At 36.6% G+C, this 27,230-nt stretch overlaps 1 protein-coding gene across 14 annotated transcripts in view; it reads left to right on the forward strand.

Annotated features, from left to right (window-relative positions):
• SPATA17 (spermatogenesis associated 17) overlaps window positions 1-27,230 on the forward strand; it is a 229,757-nt gene that overhangs the window by 14,715 nt on the left and 187,812 nt on the right. For all 14 annotated transcript variants that reach the window (XR_008677489.2, XM_055379573.2, XM_055379566.2 and 11 more), the window contains exons 2-4: window positions 2,844-2,933; window positions 5,052-5,133; window positions 23,001-23,051. Coding sequence is in view for 13 of the 14 variants with exons in the window: in XM_055379573.2 (XP_055235548.2) it covers window positions 2,844-2,933; window positions 5,052-5,133; window positions 23,001-23,051 (223 nt within the window). In the remaining variant the exon portion in view is untranslated. The remainder of the gene's footprint in view (window positions 1-2,843; window positions 2,934-5,051; window positions 5,134-23,000; window positions 23,052-27,230) is intronic.

Genomic DNA, 27,230 nt, shown 5'->3' on the forward strand with positions numbered 1-27,230 from the left:
GATACGTGTTTCCATGGTCAAAATGTTGATAATCAGGGAGTCTAGAATTCCTTAATATTATGCATAAAACTCTGAAAACCAAGGCCTTTTGCCTTGGCTTCAACTATTAATCTCCTCATTTCCCCCATCCTTCATTTCTGTCTTGAAATTTGTGTTTTATCATTCTCATTATAATTTTACTACATGTGTATACATCCTTAGTGAACATCCCTAAAGTTTTGTGAGGTTTTTACTTATGTAAATAAAATTATTCTGTATATGTTCAAAGTCCAAACTGTTTCCTGGCAGCAATATATATGAATTCTTAACAATAACACTTGGTATAGTCTGAAATTTTGGGATGTTGCTATAGATGTTGGTATCATTTCAAATTCTCATCTCTCAGTTTATTTAATGGTTTTAGGGAGATTGGTGCTACCTTTTCCCACAAAATCTCCATATTATATTTAGAAATTGATTACATGAATTTTTTTTGCATTTTCCTTTTCTTCCATTTTACTTTCCCTTTCTTCTGCTCTTTTCATTTCTTACTCTCTTCCCCTTTAGAAGCAGTGATAGTTAAAAACCCAGCCTCTGAGCTGAGCACGGTGGCTCACGCCTGTAATCCCAGCACTTTGGGAGGCCGAGGTGGGTGGATCACGAGATCAGGAGTTCAAGACCAGCCTGGCCAATATGGTGAAACCCTGTCTCTACTAAAAATACAAAAATTAACCAGGCATGGTGGCGTGCACCTGTAGTTCCAGCTACTCGGAGGCTGAGGCAGAAGAATCGCTTGAACCCGGGAGGCGGAGATTGCAGTGAGCCGAGATCACACCACTGCACTCCAGCCTGGGCAACAGAGCAAGACTCCGTCTCAAAAAACCCAAACAAACCAACAAACAAACAAAAAAACCAGCCTCTAGAGCAGGACTACCAAGGATTAAATGCCAGCTGTGACACTTACTAAAGATGTGACCTTGGACATATTACTATGCTTTCTCCACAGTGGTATCTTCTTCTGTCAAATGGGGATAATAATTCTCTTCTTCAGAGAGGTATTGAAAGGATTATGTATGAGTTAATTCACTGATATGTGAAATATTAGAAACAGTGCCTGACATATAAGGTTTTATTTAGTAAAACGTATTTATTTCCTTCTGTTTCTCTCAACAGCTCCTTTCATGTCTGCCTGTCTTTTTCCCATCATCACCCAGGGCTTAAGTTACTAAGAAGATAGAGGCACTCATGGGCTCTCAGCAACTATGTCATCCTAAAGTAGGGAGAGGTTTCAATGTTGGGAGTAGATCTAGTGAGGGAAGCCTGTGCGTGGCATTTCTCACTGGGATGGAATATGCCAACAGGCATGTTTCTCCCTCAGGTAGCACCTTTGGTAAGACAAAGTTGAGTGTTAGGAGTAATACCAATGATCTCTCCTGAGGCCATGGGGAATACAGTATAGGACAAAATAGATAAGACTACTTCCTTCGATGTTTCAAGTTTAGTGGAAGAGACCATCGTTAAATAATTTTTAAATATGATTGTGGCAAATATTATGAAGCTATCAGAGTGTAACATGGAAAGGCCTAATTGTAGTCCGGGAAGTCAGGGAAAGTTCTCTGGAGAAAAGGACTTTAAGCTGTTCTCCCTCCCAAATGGAGGACAATAATATGATGCCAGAATTCACTTTAGTCAAGCCTCTTTTTAAATTTTTTTTTTTTTATTTTGAGACAGAGTCTTGCTCTGTCGCCCAGGCTGGAGTGCAATGGCGCTATCTCAGCTCACTGCAACCTCTGCCTCCCGGGTTCAAGCGATTCTTCTGTCTCGGCCCCCGAGTAGCTGGGATTACAGGAGCCCGCCACCACGCTTGGCTAATTTTTGTATTTTTAGTAGAAACGGAGTTTCACCACGTTGGCCAGGCTAGTCTCGAAATTCTGACCTCAGATGATCCGCTGACCTTGGCCTCCCAGAGTGCTGGGATTACAGGCATGAGTCACCGAGCGGGCCTTACTCAAACCTCTTTTGTAGTTTGTTACATGCAGTACAAATATACAACAATAAGGAATGTTTCCTTTCTTCTATTCCTAATTGTCTAGAGTGGTCTTACACTCTTAATTATTTCCAGCAGATTTTATTGCATCATATAGTAATCTTATCATGGTGCCTTCCGTTCATTATCAGGTAATGCAACTATTTATATATTGTTTTGTGTGGTTTTTACAGTTTATTTTACACTTAATCTACACTTTATGTAGTCTTACTGATTTGTGTGAATTCTCCCTATATTGTATATGTCTCACATCTGGATCACTGACTTGAATTTCTTATCTCTATATAAACCCTATGGCCCTCCCCTTGCCTCCTTTAATTAAACAGACTTTCTGAGAATTCTAGCTATTAATGGAACAGGCATTCTGTGATGGATTCATTTAACTTAGAGACAACTCATTTAACTGATGAATGAGTGAAATATGTGAGCATTTTCATCTTGCATGATACATGTGTAGTAGCATTTAAACAGTAAATTCAAATGATTATGTTTTAAAAATAATGTCAAAATAACACATTTCTTACTTACTCCCTAATAAAAATCACTGGCAAATTAATTAGTTGTAAAATTGGTGATTATCAAAATAAAAAAAGCAAAGCTGTTGAAAGCACATGGCTTCTCAGAGAAAGGTTAATTTTCAAAACATAGCTCATGATTTTTGAAATGCCTTATTTATTTATACTTTAATGTTATTTAAAATGACATTTGAATTTATAATTATCATCTTGGAAGAAATTAAAAATCAAGTTTAACAGGTTGACTTGCTTTAGAATTATATTAGTTACTAATGAAGTGCTTTTTAAACATTTTGTTTTAGTGTTGTAGATCCATTTAGAAAAAAGGAGAATGATGCAGCAGTTAAAATCCAAAGCTGGTTTCGAGGATGTCAAGTTCGGTCATATATCAGGTATATTGCTTTTGTCATGGAAACCTCAGATATATCATAAAAATATATTCCTTAGAAAATGTAATTTATTCATGCAGTACTCATTTCAAATAATTTTTTATTTTACTCATAATGTAGTTGATAAATTGTATGTATTTATTTTAAAAGAAATACATAGTATTTCTGATCTTTTCTTACCAAAACTAAATTATATGGACTGTATTGCTTTTTAAAATTCTCAATATTGGCTGGGCGCAGTGGCTCACTCCTGTAATCCCAGCACTTTGGGAGGCTGAGGCAGATGGATCACTTGAGGTCAGGAGTTTGAGATCAGCCTGGCCAACAAGGTGAAACCCAGTCTCTACTAAAAATACAAAAATTAGCTGGGCATGGTGGTGCACATCTGTAATCCCAGGTGCTTAGGAGGTCGAGGCAGGAGAATCCCTTGAACCCGGAAGGCGAAGTTTGCAGTGAGCTGAGAAGGTGCCACTGCATTCCAGCCTGGGCAACAGAGTGAGACTCTGCCTCAAAAAAATAAAATAAAATTCTCAATATTACAAACACATTTGCTCAGATTCCTTTTCCCAAATTCCAAAGGATCTACAAATGACTGGGTTTGTATTTATAGCAATAAATTCATTGACTGGTAAGAAAGGGGGAAAAAGAGAAAACAGTTTCAATCTTTTCCACCATGTTGGTAGATAAAATAAAGTGACGCATGGATGATGTCATTCTGACTATAAAAAGAGACAGAAATTTGTCCCTATCTTAACTCTTTCTCACTTTTTTTTTTTTCAGTGCCCAAACTTTCCCTCAGTGTCCCATCAATTCTTAAAAAATATTTTCCTGGATAAGGTAGAGGAAAATATGCCAACTCCATAATAACTCATCAGGCCTGGAATTATCCTATATAAAACTTCCTTATACTGTCTAGTAAGAGATAGACATGCAAACTTAAAGTGTGAAGACAAGGCTTCTCTCTCTCTTTTTTTTTTTTTTTCTGAAACGGAGTTTTGCTCTTGTTGTCCAGGCTGCAGTGCAATGGCACCATTTCGGTTCACCGCAACCTCCGCCTCCCAGATTCAAGCGATTCTCCTGCCTCAGCCTCTCGGGTAGCTGGGATTACAGGCATGTGCCACCATGCCTGGATAATTTTGTATATTTAGTAGAGGCGGGGTTTCTCCATGTTGGTCAGGCTGGTCTCGAACTCCCGACCTCAGGTGATCCGCCCGCCTTGGCTTCCCAAAGTGCGGGGATAACAGGCATGAGCCACGGCGCCTGGAAGACAAGACTTCTCTTTTGGCCACTATATAAACTAAGGAACATGGTGACAAATAGAGTATTTTTGAATTCAGCAGACTAACATGATGTTGGCTTGGATAGACTGAGGATTACAGGAAAAGAATGAAGAGGAGAACTATTTCTTAACCTCATGAATTCTTTCTCTCTCTCTCTTTCTCTCTTTCTCTCTCTTTTTTTTGAGACAGAGTCTTGCTCTGTCACCCAGGTTGGAGTGCAGTGGCGCGATCTCGGCTCACTGCAACCTCTGCCTCCCTGGTTCAAGTGATTCTCCTGCCTCAGCCTCCAGAATAGCCAGGACTACAGGCGCGCACCGCCACACCTGGCTAATTTTTGTATTTTTAATAGAGACAGGGGCGGTTTCACCGTGTTGGCCAGGCTGGTCTCAAACTCCTAAGCTCAGGTGATCCACCCGCCTTGGCCTCCCAAAGTGCTGGGATTACGGGCATGAGCCACTGCGCCCGGCCCTCGTGAATTATTTCTAATTGCTAATAATGATTTACATCAATAGTGCCTGGATTATTTCTCAACATGTCACTGTGACCTGTTTTATAGTCTTAACATTCAAAAATATGTTAAAGAGTAAGTATTGAAGAAGAATTGAAATTAAGTATTGTGTAATAATAAGCCCCAAAGAAATAACAAATAGTTACCAATGCCGTTTTCTTCCACTTCTAGAAATGATTAATTCTATCCCACAATAACTTTCTACTCTTTAAAAGTGCACATAAACTTGGCTTTCAATTTGAATTCTTGAATTGTAGGAGAGTATTTTAACAAAGATTTAACTGACCTTGTTTCAATGAAAGGATACTAATAAGCATATTTTTTTTATCCTAGGCATTTAAACAGGATTGTAACAATTATTCAAAAATGGTGGAGAAGTTTCTTAGGCAGAAAGCAATATCAACTAACTGTGCAGGTAAATATAAAATGTACATATGTTAGCATTTGAATTGTACAATATGCTGTAACTTACTCACTTTAGTCATATTTCCATATAGTTTGGAAATTACTGATGATGAATATTTATGTAAGGACAAAATTGGGCTTAATTTTTAGTATGAGACCTATTCTTGAAAGCATTTTCTGATATTTCCATGCAGAATTGACCCATTTTTTGGTACCCAAACTACACTGATATTATTTTTGCTAAGTACTTTTCACAGTATATGCATTTATACTTATTTATTGATGGTTATCTGTACTTTGTAGATGGTGAGCTTTTTGAGAGTGGGCACTGCAGCCCACTTCCTTTTAGGATCACCAACATTTTAGGCTAATGCCTTGCCCAGAACACAGTCAAAAAATATCCTCATAAGGACGCTAAACTGATCAAAGCAAAGAATAAGGCTTCTTTTGTCTTCTCTTCAGGACTTTCTGATAAATTTTGTTTCATAGGTGTAAATAAGGTTTAAATAATTTAATAAATGATATATCATTCCAGAATGGTTTTTTATGGAAAGTTAAACATATTTGTGGTTATATCGCGTGATTAATTATTATTGGAAAGCAACAAAGATTACATGGTGCTTTTATACTAGCTATTATTTATTAAACACCTGCTATATACCAGGCATTTTGTGTAATTATTTAATTTGTATGTTAGGATGCTTATTAAAAGTAACCGTCGTACTCATTTGGCAGGCTAGGAAACTGAGTCTCATCCACTTGTCCATGAACACATAGTGGTACATTTAATATACAAAGCAACCTTACAGTTGTTATAGAAGTTTTTACATTGGGCACAGTTGTCTCGTAATTGCCAAGATCCTCTGCCTAATCTCCATAAGGACAGAGACTATGTCTCATTAGTGTTGCACTCTCAAAGCATGGTGCCTGGCATATATTAAATAGTTAGCACTTATATAGATGAATAGAAGAATGAACAACATTTCTGTTTCTACTATGCTGTGCTCCCTTTACTGGTAGAAGACAAAAATTGATACTGATTGGTCACCAGTCTGAGTATAGTATGTCTTTTTGTTTTTCCGAGATGGAGTCTCACTCTATTCCCCAGGCTGGAGTGCAATGGCACGATTTCGTCTCACTGCAACCTCTGCCTCCTGGGTTCAAGCGATTCTCCTGCCTTAGCTTTCTGAGTAGCTGGGATTACAGGCTCCAGCCACCACACCTGGCTAATTTTTTTGTATTTTTAGTAGAGACAGGGTTTCACCATGTTGGCCAGGCTGGTCTCAAACTCCTGACCTCAGGTGATCCGCCTGCCTCGGCCTCCCAAAGTGCTGGGATTACAGGTGTGAGCCACCACGCCCGGCCAAACTTTTTTTTTTCCCTTCTCCTGTCTTGATTTTGGTTAAAAACATCATTTTAAAAAAGTAACTCTTTGAATTACTCTGAAATCAAATGCCTCTATTTCTGTTTCTGCTTAACATTTTGGAAAGGAAAAATTGGGAAGAAGATGTAACTAATAGTTACAGAATATATCCTAGGTGCCAGACACTGTGGTAAGCATTAAATATGCAATATCTCTGAGTCTTCTACCTACCTTTTGACTCTCATTGAACTGTGGAAAGAGGACAGGCTTTAGACCTGATGACGGAAGTTTGATGACTGTGGGCAAGTTATTTAACCTGTGTGGACCTTGCTTATGTCTCTTGTCTTTAAAACGAGGATAAGAATGTGTGGGAGATTTTTGTGAAAATTAAGTGAAACACTGTACGTAAAATACCCAGAACTGTGATTGGCACCTAGTCAGTGCTCAAAAATGGTAGTTTTTCATTTGTGATGCTGTTGTTAGTATTGTTCAAAAACTATCGAGGCAGTTTGCTTGGAATAATATAAGTGAGTGATTTTCAAATCAGATTAGCTCCATTTTACATTTCTCTCACTTATGCATAATCACATGATAATTTTATTATATGTGAGTGAGTGTAGTGTGTAGATAGATAGATACATAGGCATACAATTTTTATACAGGGACTCAGGAAACCTCTTACATTTTGAAGCTTGTCTTTCTTAGAATTAGTGACAATGGAAATTAGGAGGAAAGCAAAGAAACACAAAGACAGATGTCTTTAAATCTGTACTTATAATAAATAGGAAAGAAAATTGAAGAGGGAAAAGAGACTTTCAGGGTTTAAGTGTAGATATTGGATTCACCATCAATCCATCTAAACTGCTATTCAACTCATAACCCTAGAATCTACAACTTGATATTTTAGAATATTGAAGGTGATCAGGATAATTTGTATTTCCTTCATATTGTCTATGTCTCTGTGCTTATATACTAAAATTAATATAGTTAAATATATACTCTTCTATATTGTTGAAGAGTTACATCTTCATGATCTTCATAAGATGCTCTTCTGGAAACAAATGAGTGTGGTTGTAGAAACAATCGTTTTAAGAATCTTTGACAATGGCTGACATTGGACAGTGAGCCAATGGAAGCAGAAGTCAGATAGAAGGAAGTGTTGTAGATGTTTCCTGGGCATAATGTCATATTCTTAAACAGTGAAGAGGATATTTGATTTTTCTTCTTTTACTTTTTCAATTTGAATGCCAGGGATTTTGGTAATAACCTTTTATCTGGTATACATACAAAAAACCCATATTTTCTATTTAAAGACATATAAAACCAAAGAATTCCATTGGCTACAGTATATATTCCATATTCTATCCAAACTTAATTTATACCATTTTAATACAGAATTTTTATTTCACATTTGGGTCCATTTGTCTCACAGGTATGGAAAAAATGTAATCAAATATCAGTGCTTCTTTTGTATGTGAAATTCCTATTGATGGCTTTTAAATACTATTTTTAAACACAAGTTTTCTTTCTCCACCTTCTTTCTCCCTTCCTTTTCTTCTTTCTTTCCAATTTTGACATATGATTTTTATTTATTTATTTATTCTTATTTACTTTTTTTTTTTTTGAGACAAAGTCTTGCTGTGTTGTCCAGACTGGAGTGCACTGGTGTGATCTTGGCTCACTGCAACCTCTGCCTCCCTGATTCAAACGATTCTCCTGCCTCAACTTCCCAAGTAGCTGGAATTACAGGGACCTGCCATCACGCCCAGCTAATTTTCTTGTATTTTTGGTATAGACAGGGTTTTGCCATGTTGGCCAGGCTGGTCTCCAACTCCTGCCTGCCTCTGCCTCCCGAAATGCAGGGATTACAGGCATGAGCCGCTGTGCCCAGGTGGCATAAGACTTTTAAAATTTATTGTGCTATCATTTACATTCAGGCCACTTTAAAAAAAGTTTTAAATTTTGAAAAAATTTCAGATTTACAGAGAAGTTGCAAAAATAGTACAAAGGACTTCCATATATTCTCCACTCACATTTTTTAATCAAGTGAAAAATTTTGCACTATTATTTCCTCTTCTCTGTATACATTTTTCTCTATATACATTATTTTATTCATTTGACACAAAGTTACAGAAGTTATGCCCCCTTATCTCTCAATATATTGCATGCATATTGTTTACATAATCTTTTTTTTTTTTTTTTTTAGACAGAGTCTCGCTCTGTCGTCCCAGGGTGCAAGGGTGCGAGCTCAGCTCACTGCAACCTCTGCCTCCTGGGTTCAAGCGATTCTCCTGCCTCAGCCTCCCGAGTAGCTGGGACTACAGGCACGTGCCACCACGCCTGGCTAATTTTTGTATTTTTAGTAGAGACGGGGTTTTGCCGTGTTAGCCAGATGGTCTTAATCTCCTGACCTTGTGATATGCCCGCCTTGGCCTCCCAAAGTGCTGGGATTATAGGCGCGAGCCACCGCACCCGGCCCTACATAATCTTATTACAATATTAAAATCAGGAAATTGACATCTGTACAAAACTATTTGCTAATGTATAGACACTATTCATATTTTACTGATTGTACCAGTAATGTCATTTATAGCAAAAAATCTTTTCCAGGGTACAAACTAGGATTTCACTTTGTAGTTAGTGTTTGTTGTGTCTGTTTAGTCACCTTTAATCTAGAATAATTTTTTAGTCTGTCTTCACTTTTCATAACCCTAATATTTTTGGAGAGTACAGACTAGTTATTTTTCAGATTATTTCTCAGTTTTTGCTTGCTAGTGTTTCTTCAGCGTTAGATTCTGGTTATGCATTTTTAGCAGAAATACATCTCAATACATCGTATTATGATGCATATGTCATCAGTTTGTCCAATAAATGTTGTTAACTGATTAAAGTAGTGTCTCTCGGGTTTCTACACTGTCAACTTACTATTTGTCTCTCATGAGGGGATATTTAAATGCTATGTATACATCGTCTTCCTCATTAAACTTTTGTATGCTAGGTTTAGCATCCAATTACGATTCTTACCAGAATCAATTATTACTATTGATCTTCAACAGTGATTTTCTAATTCCATTGTTTCTCCTACATTTACTTACCAGCATTTTGCTATAAGAGATTTTCCTCTCTTCCATTTATTTATTTATTCATGTATTTATATGAGTATGAAGTAATGGATTCCTATTTTATTCAATGGGTGGGTTATGGTCAACTATTCTCACTAAATGGTTTGGTGCTCAAATAGTCCTTCGTTTTCTCACTAGGAGCTTCTTCAAACCAATTTTTGATAGAATCATATTACTTAACCAGGACGACCAAGAAATTAAGACATTCTGTGGAGTAATGAGCACCTTTAGTCCCATTATTTATAAGCAATTGAGGTTGTATGTCAATGGTATGGACAAAGACAGTAGAGTATACTTATGCATATAAGACATTCCTGGGTTCAAGTGATTCTCCTGCCTCAGCCTCCCAAGTAGCTGGGATTACAGGTGCCTCCCCCACCCCCCACGCCCGGCTAGTTTTTGTATTTTTAGTAGAGATGGGGTTTCACCATGTTGGCCAGGCTGGTCTCGAACTCCTGACCTCAGATGATCCACCCGCCTTGGCCTCCAAAAATGCTGGGATTACAGGCATGAGTCACTGCACTAGGCTGAGACGTCTTTTTAATCAAGCATATAGGATTTCATACATTTCAATAACTGTATTCAAAGTAGTCACCTTGGAATGTGTATTTATTTTAATGATGCTGGGGTTGCTGATTAAAAAAATTCTTCTAAGAGTTCAAATAATAAGCCACCTAAGAATATTTGTTTTGTTACTTTAGCATCTCAACTGGATTTGATCAAAAATGGTATCACCCAGTATAATCACCAAATGATTCTCCAGATTTGGATCTAATTTTTTTTTGCTTATTTTGAAAACAAAATCAAAATATGAAGCTTTTCCTCATTTAGATTGGTTCATGATGGTTTTTAAATCTGGTAAGCTCTAAGCTCCTTGGGAATAGGTCTGATATATGTATGTATGTATGTATGTATGTATGTATATATGTATTTATTTATTTTTGCCATTGTGTACACACTGCCTAACATAAGGCATGAAACAGAATCATAATGGAATCTTAATAAATAATTATGAAATAAGATTAAAATAGCTCCCATTTCTTGATTGCCTAGTGAAAGTGGAACATTGCATTAAGCATTTTACATTCTTCATGTGTGCACCAACTATGGAAAGTATTACACCAACCCTATGAATATTATCACTATTTTATAGATGAAGAATCTGATGCTCAGCTTACTTCCTCAGGGACACACTACTATTGCTGTTATTACTATTACTGTTATGTGGAGAAGAGTTCAAACTCAGTTTGACCTGATTTCAAAATCCTTATATATTGAGCTGGTAGGCAATTCAATCTCAGCCCTTATTGGGGATTTTTCTCCTTTATACGGAGTTCCTGTGGGACTTAACTAGTGCCAGTGTATCAGAGATTCCTGCCTTCATGGAGCCTTCATTCAAAAGATGTCCATTGTCTAAGATGATGTGTTTGAACCTTCCAAATTAATCCTTAGAGGACTCTATGGCTGCTGAGCCACATTAAGGGAATGGGAATTTTTACCAGAGCTGATATCCTTAGCACTTAGAGGCCCATCTTCTCCACAGCTGTCATGAAGCTTACCCCTAGAGTTTTAGCCACCTCTCAGAAGCCATAGGAATGCCAAATGCTGCATTGCTTCCTTTCAGAAGGCTAATGTTCAGTTCTTTCTTAGGCATGTGGAATCTTTGCTCATCTCTTTTCATCCTATGCCCACACCACTTCTTTTACACCTCACACTGCTCTGCCCACCTTCCACCAACATATTGCCTCAGAGCTTAGGTTTTAGAAAAACAAAGCCAGGAATGGACAATCACATGTAAATCTTCTGAAGCTAGAGTGCATGAAATGATCTGCTGTTTTCCTGGGTTGGGCAGTGGGACATGAGTTGAGGATACTGTTTGAACCTCTGCACTGTCACACACTTAGTCCTAAATTAAGTTTGCTTAAATCATCATTTTCTTAATTTCTGCTGCATAATTTTTTTGACCTTACAGTTATATACAATAATAACAATGTCGTACAGTATATGATTAAGTTATAAAATGAATGGTGTAGAACAGTCATTTTAAAACTTTAGTAATAGAACCTCCTCTAACTAAAATTTTAGCAAAATTCTTAGTCCTGTATGTAAAGAGATATGATATAGTTTGAATGTTTGTCCCTGTATTAGTCTGTTTTCACACTGCTGATAAAAACATACCTGAGATTGGGTCATTTATAAAGAAAAAGTTTAATGGACTCACAGTTCCACATGGTTGGAGAGGCCTCACAATCATGGCAGAAGGTGAAAGGTATGTCTTACATGGTGGCAAGCAAGAGAGAATGAGTAAAAGGTGGAAAAGCCCCCTATAAAACCATCAGATCTTGTGAGACTTGTTCCCTATCTATGAGGACAGTATGAGGAAAACTGCCCCCGTGATTCAATTATCTCCATCCGGCCCCACCCTTGACACATGGGGATTATTACAATTCAACATGAGATTTGGGTGGGGACACAGCCAAACCATATCAGTCCCCTCTAAATCTCATGTTGAAATATAACCCAGTGTTGGAGGTAGGGCCTGGTTGGAGGTGTTTGGGTCATGGGGGAGGATCCCTCATGTAAGACTTGGTCCCCTCCCCACAGTAATGAGTGAGTTCTCGTGTTAATTCATATGACAGCTGATTGTTTAAAGGAGTCTGGCAGCTTGAACGGCTCCCTCTCTTGCCATGTGATATGCCTGCTCTCCCTTTACCTTCCACCATGAGTAAAAGCTTCCTGAGGCCTCACTAGAAGCGGAGCAGATGCTGATACCACATACAGATGAGCCAAATTGACCTCTTTTTTTTTATAAATTAGTCAGTCTGGGGCCGGGTGTGGAGGCTCACACCTGTAATCCCAGGACTTTGGGAGGTCAAGGCGGGCGGATCACGAGGTCAGGAGATCAAGACCATCCTGGTTAACATGGTGATAGCCCGTCTCTACTAAGAACACAAAAAATTAGCAGGGCGTGGTGGCAGGTGCCTGTAGTCCTAGCTACTCGGGAGGCTGAGGCAGGAGAATGGCGTGAACCCGGGAGGCGGAGCTTGCAGTGAGCCAAGATCTCACCACTGCACTCCAGCCTGGGCGACAGAGCGAGACTCTATCTCAAAAAATCATCATAATAATAAATAATAATAAATAAATGAATTAGTCTGTCTCAGTATTCCCTTATAGTATGCAAAATAGACCCACATAAAATATAGGCAGTGCAACTATTTTGGAAGCTAGACAAATGCAACTACTTCATTTCTTTCCCTGTGTTTTCTATTGTCGCCTGAGCCACGAGGGCATGATTTGAAAGCCACTGATTTAATTTTCTTGACTCTGGAAGGATCTCTGGAAAGATCACACATGAAAAACCTGATGATATTACTGCCTGGGGGGAAGAGAACTGAGTAGTTGAGGGACAGGCATGGGAGAGAGACTTCAATGTCAACTCATTTGTAGTGTTTGAATTTTAAACAATGTGCATGTATTATCTATTAAATAAATTAATTTAAAAAGAAATTCAATTTAAAGGAGACTTTGCCCATCAAAACACACACACACACACACACACACACACACACACACACACACAAATAGAAGTAATAAGTATTCAGGTGAGAAGTTAACATAGGCTCTGAAGGTCAAGGAAATGACACTTCAGCTAACCCTTGGGAAGAAAACATGAATGAAATTTTGAAATTAGGAATGAGCATAACATATACAGAAAAAATTAGATAGTTGCTCTAGATTATGCAGACAGTGGGGAATAACAGAAGTTTGGTAAGGAGTTCAGTGTGACTTTTATAAAATAATTTTATATTAATATATTTTTAAAGGAATTTTTTACTTAAAATAGTTTTTACAATCATTGTCTCATTATGTCATGAGCAATGGTTCTGTTAAGAAGAATGTGCAGGTGGTATCTGTTTTATAGATGAAGAAATTGGTACTCAGGGAGACTAAATGATGTGCCTAGGGTTCTCAGCTCCTGATCCATATATGTCTATATAGATCCACATACTAAATACTAAACATCTTCTCTGGATGTCCCTCGCGTGGCCCAAATTGGCTCGTCCTATATTTCTTTTTTTCAGGTAAATAGTACTGCAATTCAACCAGAAATCAAACCCTGAGAAACAGTCATCCTAGACTCTCTACTACCTCTTGTTCCCTAACTCACCTTCTATTGGTCATCAAATCATTTTTACTTTCCCTCTTAAAAGCCTCTTGATTCCAAACTAAACTGCATCATTTTACTGCCATGCCTGTAGTCCTCCTTCCCATAGCAATATAATGTAAAGTCCTTGCTTTTTAACACGACATGTGAGGTCTTCCATGGTCTTACCATTGCTTCTTATCTAATGTCACTTCTTGCTATACCTATGTAAATATGCTTTAGTCGTATTCAACCACTTGCCATTGCCCAAATATGCAGTGTCCTTATCACCCAAAGATTTTTGGCAAATGCTGTTCCCTCTGCCTGGAATGCTTTTCTTCACTCTAACATGCCTCTCATTGGTCTGATTTCCTACGTATCCCTCAAGACTTTACTTGAAGATCAACTTTTCCTAATCTTAGTAGAAAGTAAAATTTGGGAATACTGAAAACATTAATTTTGTCTTCTTAAATGCTTATCATGTAGGCATTTCTCTCACTGATACATTTGTTTATTTATATCTCTCTCATTTGATTGGAAGCTCCTGAGTAGCAGTGATGAGTCTAATTATATCTCAAAAATATCCCAGTGACTGACACATAAAAGGCCTACTGAAATTTTTACCAACTGGATAAATGATTCACAGGGATACAAGTTGGAAGATGTTTGCTACGACCAATATAGATGATGATTAACATCAGTATGTGCCAGGGTGGATTGTATTCTTGTTCAAAATTAGTCATCCCATCTCCCCTTCTTCATAAAAAGGATGATTCATACTCATCCCACCGATGTGGGGCTTGTCTATGTGTTGTGAGCAGATGGGATATATGCCACACCCAAACTGAAGCTTTAAAGAGGTGTTCTCGGTCTTTTCCTCTGGCAAAAGAATGGCATACCTTAGATCCAGCTTGCTCCTTCAACCTTAGGGCTGAGACGAAGAGATATGTGGGACATAGCTACAGGGAACCTTAGCTCACATGTAGTGTGAGTAAGAAATAAACTTTTGTTGTTTTGCAACCTACTGCAATGGTTGTATTTTTATCTCAGCAAAGCTGATTGATAGTTATAATGATAACAAAAGCAAGGATGTTTATAAGAAACATTCTGAATGGGTTACTCGGTTATGCTTACAAAAATGTTTGGAGCTTTTGGAGTTTGTGATGATGTTAGGACACCTCCATGTGGTGGTATCTTGTAAGGTGATGGTGCAAACTCAGCAAAATCTCTGGCACATCAAAATTAGAACTCAACAAATATTTGTTAAACCAAGCTACTGAATGGGAGCTTAGATTAAAGATCAGCACTGGAGATAAAAGTTCTAGATCCATAGTTATAAGATGACAGGATTTTCTACCTAATGTAAAAAGTATGTGAACAGTACAGAATGGTGTCTAAGAATTGAGGCTTGTGGAATGCATTAGGTAGAATTTAGTAAGAGGAAAGGGAATTAAAAATAAGAATAAACATGAAAACAGAGTGATGTTATATCACAGGAATTAGAGGAGAAAACTTATAGGAAACTTGGAGTTGTCAAATGTGAAGTTCAAGCAGAAAGAGGACTGTGAAAAGATAGAAGTTCTGGGATGTCTTTAGTGAGGAAAGTCAACTTTCCTCAAAATTCTCCTATACCAAAATATTTCTATCCAGCTTTTAAATAATTCTCATGGTGACATCAAATAGCTTATCAAGTCCTAAAGAGTCATGTGCTCTGCATTGCAGTGACTTCATTAACCCACAATAATAGAGCTATTCCAGTCTTGTTTTGTGATTGGTTGCCTCTTTTTTGCTTCCTGTATGACTGTTGTTTTTGTTTTTCTTTTCAACTTCCATTTTAGGCCTTTCTGCTGACTTTCATGCTGCTGTATCTAGCAACATAACCCAAATTTGCCTATCTTAGGGGTACAGAACTGTTGGGTCACAACTGTGAAAATTCTTTCCTATTATTGAGGATGTGCTCTGATTCTCCTTTTTATTGGTAACAAACTTATTGTCACCTGGTGCATGTGCTCAGTGCACATGCATTTTATGCATGCTGAACTCTTGGTTTAATTTTACTGTGGCCTGTTCATTTCATTGTACAATCAAATAGTCCTACTATTTGGGGACCCATCTTGTTTTAGCTGTGTAGTGTTCTAGTTAGCTTTTCCTTACCCCTTCCTTACTCCATTCGTTTCATAAATGGGGAAATAAAAATAAGTCATTCTTTTAAGCAATAGTACCACAAAAATGTAGAAATATCCTTTCATTTGCTTCTTTTAAGAGCACTAACAATTTGAGAGTTCCCTGACTGCATTTATCTGTAAAAACTAAATTGGATGGCTTGTATACATTTTGTTATATTTTTAAATTTGCCTTCCTTTTTTATATTTTGTCATTACCCAATTTACATTATGTTTAATATCAGATGTGCTACTTTCGAATCACCATAGTCTGAGAGCAGAGAAGTATAAAGGCTATTGTAGTATATAATTAGTTTGATATGAGGTGTTATAAAATAATTATATATAACTGTAGTCCTAGACAGGTCAATGTTACGTTTTTAAATTGAGATCATCTAGTGAATAACATATGTATGGCAACCACATTAAAACTCAATTTAATTAAATTTTTTTGTTGAAATGTATTAATAGCCTATGGTAGAACTATTTAATTTACAAAGATTGATTATGATTAAAAAGAGAAATTATTCAAATTATAAAAATAACATTATATATTTATGAAATCAAGGTTCCCAGTATTCATACATGGCTTACCATTATAACACTTCTTTCAATGTTTTCATATATGATTATTTAAAAGAGGAACAATGAAAGTTTTATTAACTTTAAATGGGAAAAATGATGACATGTACCATCAAATTCCATTGTATGTTGTTATGATAAAAGCCAACAATTTGATCTTTTCATGGTTGGCAAAAATGTATAAAATACCAGTCACTAGTTTTAAAAGTGATAAGAGATTGACATTGTTGCTTTCATAGATTTTTTATTTCTCTTCATTAGATGAAAACGTGTTTATTTTTAGATGAGAAAATGCCCAATATTTTTGATATTTTTCTTTATAGGACTTCCAAATCAGTTATAAGATAATAAGGCAGCATTCTTCACCTTTTAGTGTAATACCAGAAAACTTAAACATATATATATTTTTTCCTTAGGGTCTAAACTTCAAAGACAGGACAACTTAAGACTCTGAGTTACTAATATTAATTTAAAACTTTAACAACACATTTTTATCATAATTATAATATAAGTTTAGATTTGGTTCACCTAATCTTAAAGATAATATTACTGGTAACTGGGAGAAAGAATATAATTGGCTTTTAATTCTTTTTTATGGAAAAAATGATATTTTAAAAATGAACTGTTCAGGACAGGTGCAGTGGCTGATGCCTGTAATCCCAGCACTTTGGGAGGCCAACGGAGGCAGATCACCTGAGGTCAGGAGTTCGAGACCAACCTGGCCAACATAGTGAAACCCCGTCTCTCTTAAAAATACAAAAATTGGCCAGGCATAGTGGCGCGCGCTTGTAATCCCAGCCACATAGGAGGCTGAGACAGGAGAATCGCTTGAACCTGGGAGGCAGAGGTTGCAGTGAGCCAAGATCCCGCCATTGCACTCCAGCCTGGGCGACAAGAGTGAAACTCCATCTCAAAAAAAAAAAAAAAAGAACACTTGATAATTACCAAATTGTTATCAATTGCCAGCAAACAAGGCAAAGCATATGCACAAAATACTCATAATTACTTGATTAGAAATTAATTTAATGATTATACTCAAAATTATGAAATGTCGATGGCCCTAATATGGAAAATAAAAAAAACTCAGGCTCATCAGATCTGTTATCCATTGTGCATGGCTTCTAAAGGTTTCATTCTCATCACTTTAACGCATATATTTCTTCTGTATTTTTCAATCTAGCAAATGATGCCAGTTGATCTCATCGTGTCATCTAGATACATTACTCAAAATTATTATAAATACATATTACTTTAAATGTTTTGCACTTGAAATGGTTGATTATTTCGTCCTTGAAGCTCATATTTTCTTGGTTTTCAACCAAAATGCTCAACAATAAAGGAAAGATTAAATAACTTATGGTATGTTCGTATAACAAAAAAAAATGCAGTTATTGTATATTGTACATGAAAATATGCGAAGAAGGATTTTAAAACTGAGGAAAAGAAGAGATCCGTACTAGATTTGTTTAGAGTGGGTGAAACAGTCTTTTAATAGAAATTAAGCCTCCAGGGCTTTACGGAGAAGAATTTGCAGTCTGGGTTTAAAACAAGAGGTGGAACGGTCATAGTTGACAACGTCTGGAGCATGTTTTGGGAATATAAGGCTAAACTGAAGTGTGGGGTCATTGGGACTGGAAAAGGTGGGTAATTGTGAGATTAGGGAATTGAATGTGCTGTTGACATGAATATGAAAAGTCTTGGGATGGTGGCAGAAGTTCCAATGAAGTGTAAGACTTCAACCTAGGTGTTAAAAATCTTTTTTTTTTTTTTTTTTTTTTTTTTTTTGAGATGGAGTCTCACTCTGTTGCCCAGACTGGAGTGCAGTGGTGCAATTGCTCCCTACAACCTCTGCCTCCCAGGTTCAAGCAATTCTCCTGTCTCAGCCTCCTGAGTAGCTGGGATTACAGGTGCTTACCACCACACCTGGCTAATTTGTTTTTTTGTATTTTTAGTAGAGACGGGGTTTCCCCGTGTTGGCCAGGCTGGTCTCGAACTTCTGACCTCCAGTGATCTGCCCACTTCAGCCTCCCAAAATGCTGGGAATACAGGTGTAAGCCACCACACCTGGCCCAAAATCTTTATACCCTATAGCGGGAGCAGGTTGGGAGGGCAACAAGGAGAGATAGAGGATAGTGTGATTCAGAAGCCTAAGGAAGGATAAGAACACCTAAAAGGAACAGAGAGTAATAAAGTTGAATAACCTCAGATTAGAAATGGGTTCTTTTATTTATTTATTTAAAGAAGTTCATCCTACTGGTTTGAAATGGTTTGAAAGTACCCTTTGGAGTTAGGAGAATGCTAGCTTCTTATTCCAGTTGGTAGCACTCGTAGTAGGGAAGAAAAGGTAGTTTCTCCTATAAATAAATGCTTATAAGGAAAACAGGGGAGATAGGATTTGGACAGCTAAAAAGGAATGGTAAGACATTTCAGGCAAGCAAAGTCATATGAATATGAAAGGGAGAAGAAAAAAACGTGCAGTAATTTGATCAGATTGAGGTTTAAGGGAAAGGAATAGGGAGGGATAATTGGAAAAAAAACAACTGGCACTTGATTGTGGTGAATTTTGCATATCACTTTGACCTGTAAGAGAGTAGTTCTCATTTGTCCCCCACCCACATTGTAATTCACTTGATAGAGAAAAAATAAACTTAAATATGGGATATACTCTCATCAGTAATCATTATCGTACTAGAGAAATAAAAAAAGTTAAGTGGCATGTGCCTTAGCTTGTGACTATACATCTCTCTCTCTCCTAGTGATCTGAAATACTCAAGCGTGTTAGTTACATCAATCAGCCCAATTAGGATGCCTTGCTTTAAGCAATTGGAAACTACTGAAAGTCTATGATTTTTAAAAATTCAAAAAAGGAGTTGATAAAAGCAATACTTTACAAAATTAATCTAGAAGAAGTGTTCCAAATGGATTAAACATAAGATTAAGCAGGTATGAAGACTGTAGGTTGTTCAGTCACAGGGAAAGAAGACTTGACAAAGCCCAGGAATTAGTTGGAAATGATAGGTAAAAAATGAAAGAATCAAGTCCTCAATATAAAATAGAAAACCAACATGGCCAGTGGTGGGACTGGGTTCTCAGAAGTTTGTCTTACAGGCAGGATAACATTCAAAATACTCAGCCATGTATACAGTTGGGTCAGTCATCACAGTTCATGGACAACAAATCAGAAAGGACATCAGTTATAAATAATTAGTATAACCTCTGTGGTCTAATTCCATTGAATAAGAGCCCCGTCTAAAAGATCCATATGGATATCAACCAGTCAGAAAATTAATTATGTTTTCAAAAGGAATATATTCCTTCTAAAAAATTTCAGAAGCTTCCTAAAAATTGAGCTAGGTAATATGACAAAGGCCACATAGAGCTAACAAATGGCTGATAACGTTCAAATGCTGCTTTTTAATCCCAGGAATTCTTCCTATCCTATCTGATGTAAATGCAAGACATCAATTCTCCCTATCTTTCCTGTTCTTTTCCCCTCCCTCTTTTTCTTCATTTATTCAACAAATATTTGGTGAACATCTAAAATTGAGCACCATGTTTCCACTACAGTAAAACAATCTACTTCTTTTATACTTAATTTTCGCCCGAGATCTTTCATCTTCCCCTTTAAAGTAGACTTGATATCTTGATGATAAAGGAATAGGTAATTAATAAATATGAATTTTGTCTGCTGAGACATTAAAATGGCTTGTCATTCTTGGATATGTTATTAACATTTGGTAGGTACAATATGCTTTCCTCACCCAATTTCATGGAATGAAAAAAACAAAACTTTTAAGACAGAATTCTAGAAAATAATTTTTTAAAAACTAGAGCCTTTCTATGAGTTATATTTTAAGTGTTCAAGTAACCCAAAGGGTTAATGTTAATATAACAAATAATCATCATTTTCAGAATGGAAAAACAAAGATAAAATTTTACAAAAGTTTTAAGTGTTTATATGTATCTCTTAGAAAGCTTATGGAAATGCGGTTCACATTTACATGTGATTTTTTTTTTAGTTTTTAAAAAAATTATGGTAAAATATGTGTAGCATAAAATTTACCACTTCAATCATTTTTAACTGTATTATTCAGTAGCATTAAGTATATTCACATTGTTACATAACCATCACCACTGTTCCTCTCCAGAACTTTTTCATCTTCCCAAATTGAAACTCTGTACATGTTAAATAATAACTCTCCCTTCCCTCCAGTCACTAGTAACCACTTTCTACTTTCTGTCTCTATGAATTAGACTATTCTAGTACCTCATGTAAGTGGAATAATAAAATATTTTGTTGCATATGCTTCTTTCAGTACTTTCTAAAGCATCTGGGCTAGACAATTGAGAATAAATGTGGTATCAATTAGTGGTTCACTTAAGAATGATATGTGAGAATCAAAGTGCTTTCTCACCTCTTAACTACAGGATTCAGAATTCTTTGGTTCAAAATCTGAATCTTTTTTTCCTGTTAGTTCATAATAAAATTGAGCCTTTTATACTTTTTGGAATTTTACTTTTTTTTTTCTTTTTTTTTTTTTTGAGACGGAGTCTCACTCTGTCACCTGGGCTGGAATGCAGTGGCTCGATCTTGGCTCACTGCAACCTCCGCGTCCAAGGTTCAAGAGATTCTCCTGCCTCAGCCTCCTGAGTAGCTGGGATTACAGTCGCCTGCCACTACGCCCAGCTACTTTTCTGTAGTTTTAGTAGAGACGGGGTTTCACCATGTTGGCCAGGCTGGTCTCGAACTCCTGACCTCGTGAGTCACCTGCCTCGGCCTCCCAAAGTGCTGGGATTACAGGCATGAGCTACCACGCCTGGCCTAGAATTTTACTTATAGTTAAATTACATACTTTTAACTACAAAATGTGTAATGTGAGCACTACTGATAATCCCTTTCATAATGACTATTAGCTATGTCCTGAGCACCTTAGATACTTTGTCTCATTTTAGTCTTCACGACAACTCAATGAAGCATATAATGACCAGTTTTCTAAGAATGGAAATCAAGACTGAGAGACTTTCAGTAAGTTGTTCACGGACACACAGCTGTTAAAAGCAAAGCCAGGAATTGAACACAGGTCTGTGACTCAAAAGCTCACACATTCACTCTACTGTTAACTAAACAATGATATGATAAAGACAAGAAACATCTTTTTCTGAACCCAAACTCTTGGAAATATATAATATCCAATGTATTTCTTCTTTATAGAAATGTTTAATAGCAATGTCTGCTTCAATATGATGTCAAGAAGTACACTATTAAAGTAAATATTTTAAATCACCTCAAACACCAATTATGCCTTGCTTACAATCATGAAGAAAGAGAATTTAAAATGAAGAAATGTTTTTGTGTTCATTTGTAAATAACATATTGCAGCCAACTGTTTCTTAATTGCTCAGACTGTTGATAAATAATCCAGCCCTGCTGCTCTCCACAATTTGCTTTGGATCAGACCAGGCAATTCAAACAACACTAATTACAGTGAAACCCTTTTAATGAATTTCTGTTTGTCATGGGGCAGAAAGCCCCTTTATAAAGAGTTAAGGCACATTTTTCTGATTTTTGCCTGAAACATAACAATTATTACCTGGGCTCAAGTTATAGTGAATAAATTTTGGTTGAATAAAAATGGATAAAGTTGTATACCATGTTAAAAATATTTATCTCATTGCTTTTATTGTTTATTGTACTGTCATGAATTATATTAATTTTATATTTTTAATTAAAAGATAGAGCAGATGGGGAAGCTTAATTTAAAGAATATTTTCATTGAAATAAGCTACATTGTTGAATGATTTACTATAACAGAAATTTGTATATTAATATGTAGATGTGTCTTTACTAGACAGAAACCAACACTTCAGGAAGTCTTCACTATATCAAGGGATTTGCTGTAACATGATATCATTGTATTTATGATTTTATGGTGTTAAAATGAATATTAAATGAAACAAAATTCCCAAGGATTACTCAGGAGGCAGCTAAGTACATAACATTTTGCATAGATGGTTGGAAGGCACAATTTTGCTCCATCACTGCATCCATATCCTTGAACGATTTCGACTGAAGACAGCATTTCTTTGAGTTTTTCATTAAACCAGACGTCTTGATATGAATTCCTTTTATGTTTCTGTGAGTTTTGGCTAAAAGAACCCCAGTGAATAAATCATACAATACTACATGTCACCAGCACTTGTGAATATTTCTGCTTTGTTATTCTATTCTCAGTAGAGCACCATTGATTATCAAACTCAGCGGAGAGCATTTTATGATCATATATCTCCATTAGCTCCTAGTTTGACTACCATAGATTTTTCTGGTTAAACTTGCATTATGTATTAGGAAGCCTATCTCTTCAATACAACATTTGATTTCATTTTTCTAAGGCTAGAACTCTTATTATGTATTATGTATAAAGATTCTTATCTTTTATATGTAAAAATAGGCTGCACTGTCTTTGTGTAACTGAAATGCATGCCATCTTTTTTCTTGATTCACAGGTAGCATATTATACTATGATGATGAATCTCTACAATGCAATGGCTGTCAGGGTAAATATTTCTTCACTTGTTAAACAAATGAAAAGTCAATTGTGCCCTGAATTCGCTTTTAATAAAATGAGCAAAGCAGAATAATGCAAATTTGATTGATATGCTAATGGTAAAGAGAGAAAGAGTATGTAGTTAAAAAGTTAGTTATGCTAAATAATCTTGGCAGTATTAAAAATTAGAGTAAAATGTAAAACATGTAATTATAAATGCTTATGTTTTAGAATGTTGAATATCTCTGAGCCATAACTAGAGAAAGACTTAAATATTAATGAAGCAATGTATTAATTTCTATATGTCATATAGAATACATTGTGATAAATAGATGAACATGGTTGTGAAATATAAGATTCCTGCCCAATACAAATCAATTAGAAATTATTCATATGATTTAACAGTAATGAAGTCAGTTTCCAGCTTCGAAGTTTTATTTCTATCAGTTCTGTGTTCATTTTTAATGTGTTATTTTCCTAATAGAAAACTGAATTTAGCAATTACGGAGCTTGAACTCGGTTTCTGCACTGATCTTGGGAATGGACATAACAAAAATATTATTTCTTTTGTTTCAGACAATATGATAATAATTTAATTGCTAAGCTACTATAAATGGAGAAATTTCTTAAGTGAATTTCATTAGTGTCCTTAAAATCTATGTTGCCTTATATTCTTTTTCATTAATCTGTTAGTTCTTCTGCAAATAATGGATTTTATTTTGAGTGAGGCAAGGTAGTAAAATCCTTTTTGAAAGTGCTGGGGTGAACCATAGTGGCTAAGTTAACATTATTTTGACTATGTGTTTTGCTTTAGAAAGAGGCTCTTTCCTTTTCAGGTGAGTGTGCTGGGAGTCTAGCCAGCTCACTCTAGTATTTCTTCATCCTCCTCTCTGCTTGTTCTCCTGGAGTTTGAGGAAAAATATAAAAGGAAGAAGTAGATCTTCCTGCTGCTTTTCTTGAGCCAGAGGCAGAAAATCTAGCTGCAATAGGCTATTTGCCTTTCTCAGTAATATTCATATAGGAAAACAATTCAATTTTTCTCTTTTAAAGGGAATACTTTGGTCTGGGAATTTCAGAGGTTTTGTACAGCTTTGCTATAAACTTAACCTCTGAGACTAAAACACCATTGATTCTTTTCTTCTTACTTCATGTCAGATGTATCTCCAAAATAAAAAGTCATAGATGACTGAGAACCTAAAGCAGTTAATGCCCATTTGGCTATTTCCACTGATCACCAGGGGAGATTGTAGAAGGAGAGCCTCCCTCCCTTCTGTGCTTCTAGGGAGAAGCACAGAAGATAGAGTTAGAAAAGTGCATACTTTTGTGTATTATTTTACCTCAAACCTTCATATTGAGTTCTGGTCTGGCTTATTAAGGTTTCTTTTACCTAGACTAAACATATGTAAGAAATTCACATCAGTACAAGTCCCTTGGAAGGCAGTTTTTTACTTATTCCAACATATACTAAAAGCTCAATTTTCCAATAGCATCATCCAATGTCAATTTATCTTTGATTAATGTCAATGGGCAATGTTGAATTTTACCTGAGTCTTGTGATCCTGGAAAACAACAAAGGTTAAGAAATTCCCACACCTGGCCGGGTATGGTGGCTCACGCCTATAATCCCAGCATTTTGGGAGGCCACGGAGGGTGGATCACCTGACGTCAGGAGTTCGAGGCCAGCCTGGCCAACATGGTGAAACCACGTGTCTACTAAAAATACAAAAATTAGCCAGGCATGGTCATGGGCGCCTGTAGTCTCAGCTACTCGGGTGGCTGAGGCAGGAGAATCCCTTGAGCCCAGGAGGCGGAAGTGGCAGTGAGCCGAGATCCCACCACTGCACTCCAGCCTGGGTGACAGAGCAAGACTCCGTCTCAGAAAAAAAAAAAAAAAAAAAAGAAATCCCCACACCCTTTTCTGTTTTAGAAACAGCTTACTGCAAAATAATAATTATAAAAGAAAAAGAAAAAAGTTACTCTTCCCTTGTATCAGTTAGATATATACGGGGATGCCCCACTTTTTTACTTATGACAAGGCTAGATGCATTCCCTCCAAATTTCCATTCTTTACCTCACAAATGATTAGCAGAGTTGCTTATTCCTACTGACTAATTGGAACAAAATGTTTGTTAACCAACCTGTGATTTAGCTTCTCTCCCTCCTCTATGTCCCTGAACATTGGCCTGCATGTAGCATCTCCTTAACGTCCTCTCCTGATAACAGACTGACTTCAGGATAAAAGATTCTCTGATCTACTATTCAGTCATGCCACCCTCTTATCCCACTTCTCCACCTCAGATTCCTTCTAGCCTTGTTTATACCTTTCTATGAAAGAAAAATTCTTTTTGCCTTCCTCTTAACTTGCTTATAAATTTCGTGGTCAAAGTGTTCTCCCTATGCAGTAGTCTGCCTCTGCAGATTGCAGTAGTCACCCTCCCACTTCCTCTTGCAATACTCCTTTCCAATAAAGTCTCTCCCTTATAATTCTGGATCCTTTTTCCCTTCCCCTTCCTTTCTCTTCTCCTTCTGTCTTCTCCCCTCCCTGCCTCTCCTGTCCTCTCCTATCCTCCTCCTTATTGCCTTTTCTCTCCAACACAACATTCTAGGAGAGAAGCATAGGGGTGGGAATGCGGTAGGGATTAAAGTGAGGGGAGCGAAGACTTAGGCTTTACCTAGAGGTTGGAACGATCCACTAATGACACTCAGGAATTTCTGTGAGGCTATGTGGAGCACATAAATGTTACTATGGGAAATTTATAATAGAGACATTTCTCTAACAAAGAAGTTCAAAGTCAGTCTTCAGAGGTTTGAGATGGGTTAACTTGGTAGTAGACTATGTGCTATTTCATGTTCCTGAGTTGAGGAATCAGAAATGAGGCTCACTGGCAGAAAGACCATAAGTGATTCCCCAACAACAATAAGTTTATAGCATTGGTTGATCCAAGTGACCAGTGACTGGAACTGAAGCTGTCAGTGGACTCCAGCCAATTTATTTGTAAGTGGATTTTTGCAAGATGGCACTCTTAAAATTCTGCTACTTTCAAGAGTGAGTGGCCAAAGAGACCAGTGTGTGGCTCAGATACCTTTGTGTTGTGTATATATGAAGATTACAATCCTAATTGGATACCAGTAGCTGAAGATTTATTTCTAATAAATACGATTCTGCTTTTTCAGTTCATAAGCTACCTGGTAACTTAGTTCAAAACTAGAAGTGATTTAAACATGAATGGTGAGTGTTCAAAAGAAAGAATCTCTAAGGGTAACAGATAACTACCAAATATGTATATGGCCAATAATATCCAGACAGATATATATGTACCCAAATTATGAATAAGACCTTCATGTACAGTACATAAGAACAAAACTTTTGTCTTAATTTTCCTTATGAACAAAGCCTATTGTAAGTTATATATATTTGGCTATTGATTGCTACCATGACAACTAAAATGTATTCAATTGTCAAAGAGGCTAGTGGAGCATTTCTGAAATGGCAGGAGTTTTACAAATTTATTTATAGCCTATCCATCCCTAAATAGATATCACTCTTTTGTAATGAAGAACAAATTATATGTATGTGATTTTCTTTTATGTAATATATATTAATATCCTGATTTGCTGCATTTATTTTTTAAAGGGTCACCTTTTCTCTAAAGACTTTATGATCCCCCTACCCCTGTAGAATTTATCACTTTCCTTTTTTATGTTCCTATTTTACCATTGACATACTTCTGTTATAGAACCTGTAACATTTTATTATCCTTACTAATTTACATGCCTGTCTCCACCCCACCACCCCCTGCTCCCCTGTACACTATAAGTCTCATGCGGCCCAGATCCTATCTTCATCTTTGTATCTTCAATGCTTGGCTTATAGTAGGTGGTTAAATAAATATCCCTGAATAAATCAATGAATGCTGGCCCATTCTTTTCTAAACAAGGAGTAAAAAAAGTCCTTTACTTTAACACGTTTTTTCTAGTTCAAAGTGCGTTTGTTGCAACTTATTTAAGCCTTTGCTGGGGGATCTTTAAGCCTTTTTTGATTATCTGACTATACTGTAATGATGTAGATAAACTGGATTTGGTAAGGTAAAATTTAGTTTGTGCAGTTCGTATGTAAATGGAAGACTTCACGAGATTTAGGATTTTGCTCAAGTATCATAACACACACCGATTTGAAGGAGGTTTGCTG

The sequence above is a fragment of the Gorilla gorilla genome, chromosome 1 (genome assembly GCF_029281585.2).
Source record: "Gorilla gorilla gorilla isolate KB3781 chromosome 1, NHGRI_mGorGor1-v2.1_pri, whole genome shotgun sequence".
In the NCBI taxonomy this organism is placed as follows: Eukaryota; Metazoa; Chordata; class Mammalia; order Primates; family Hominidae; genus Gorilla; species Gorilla gorilla.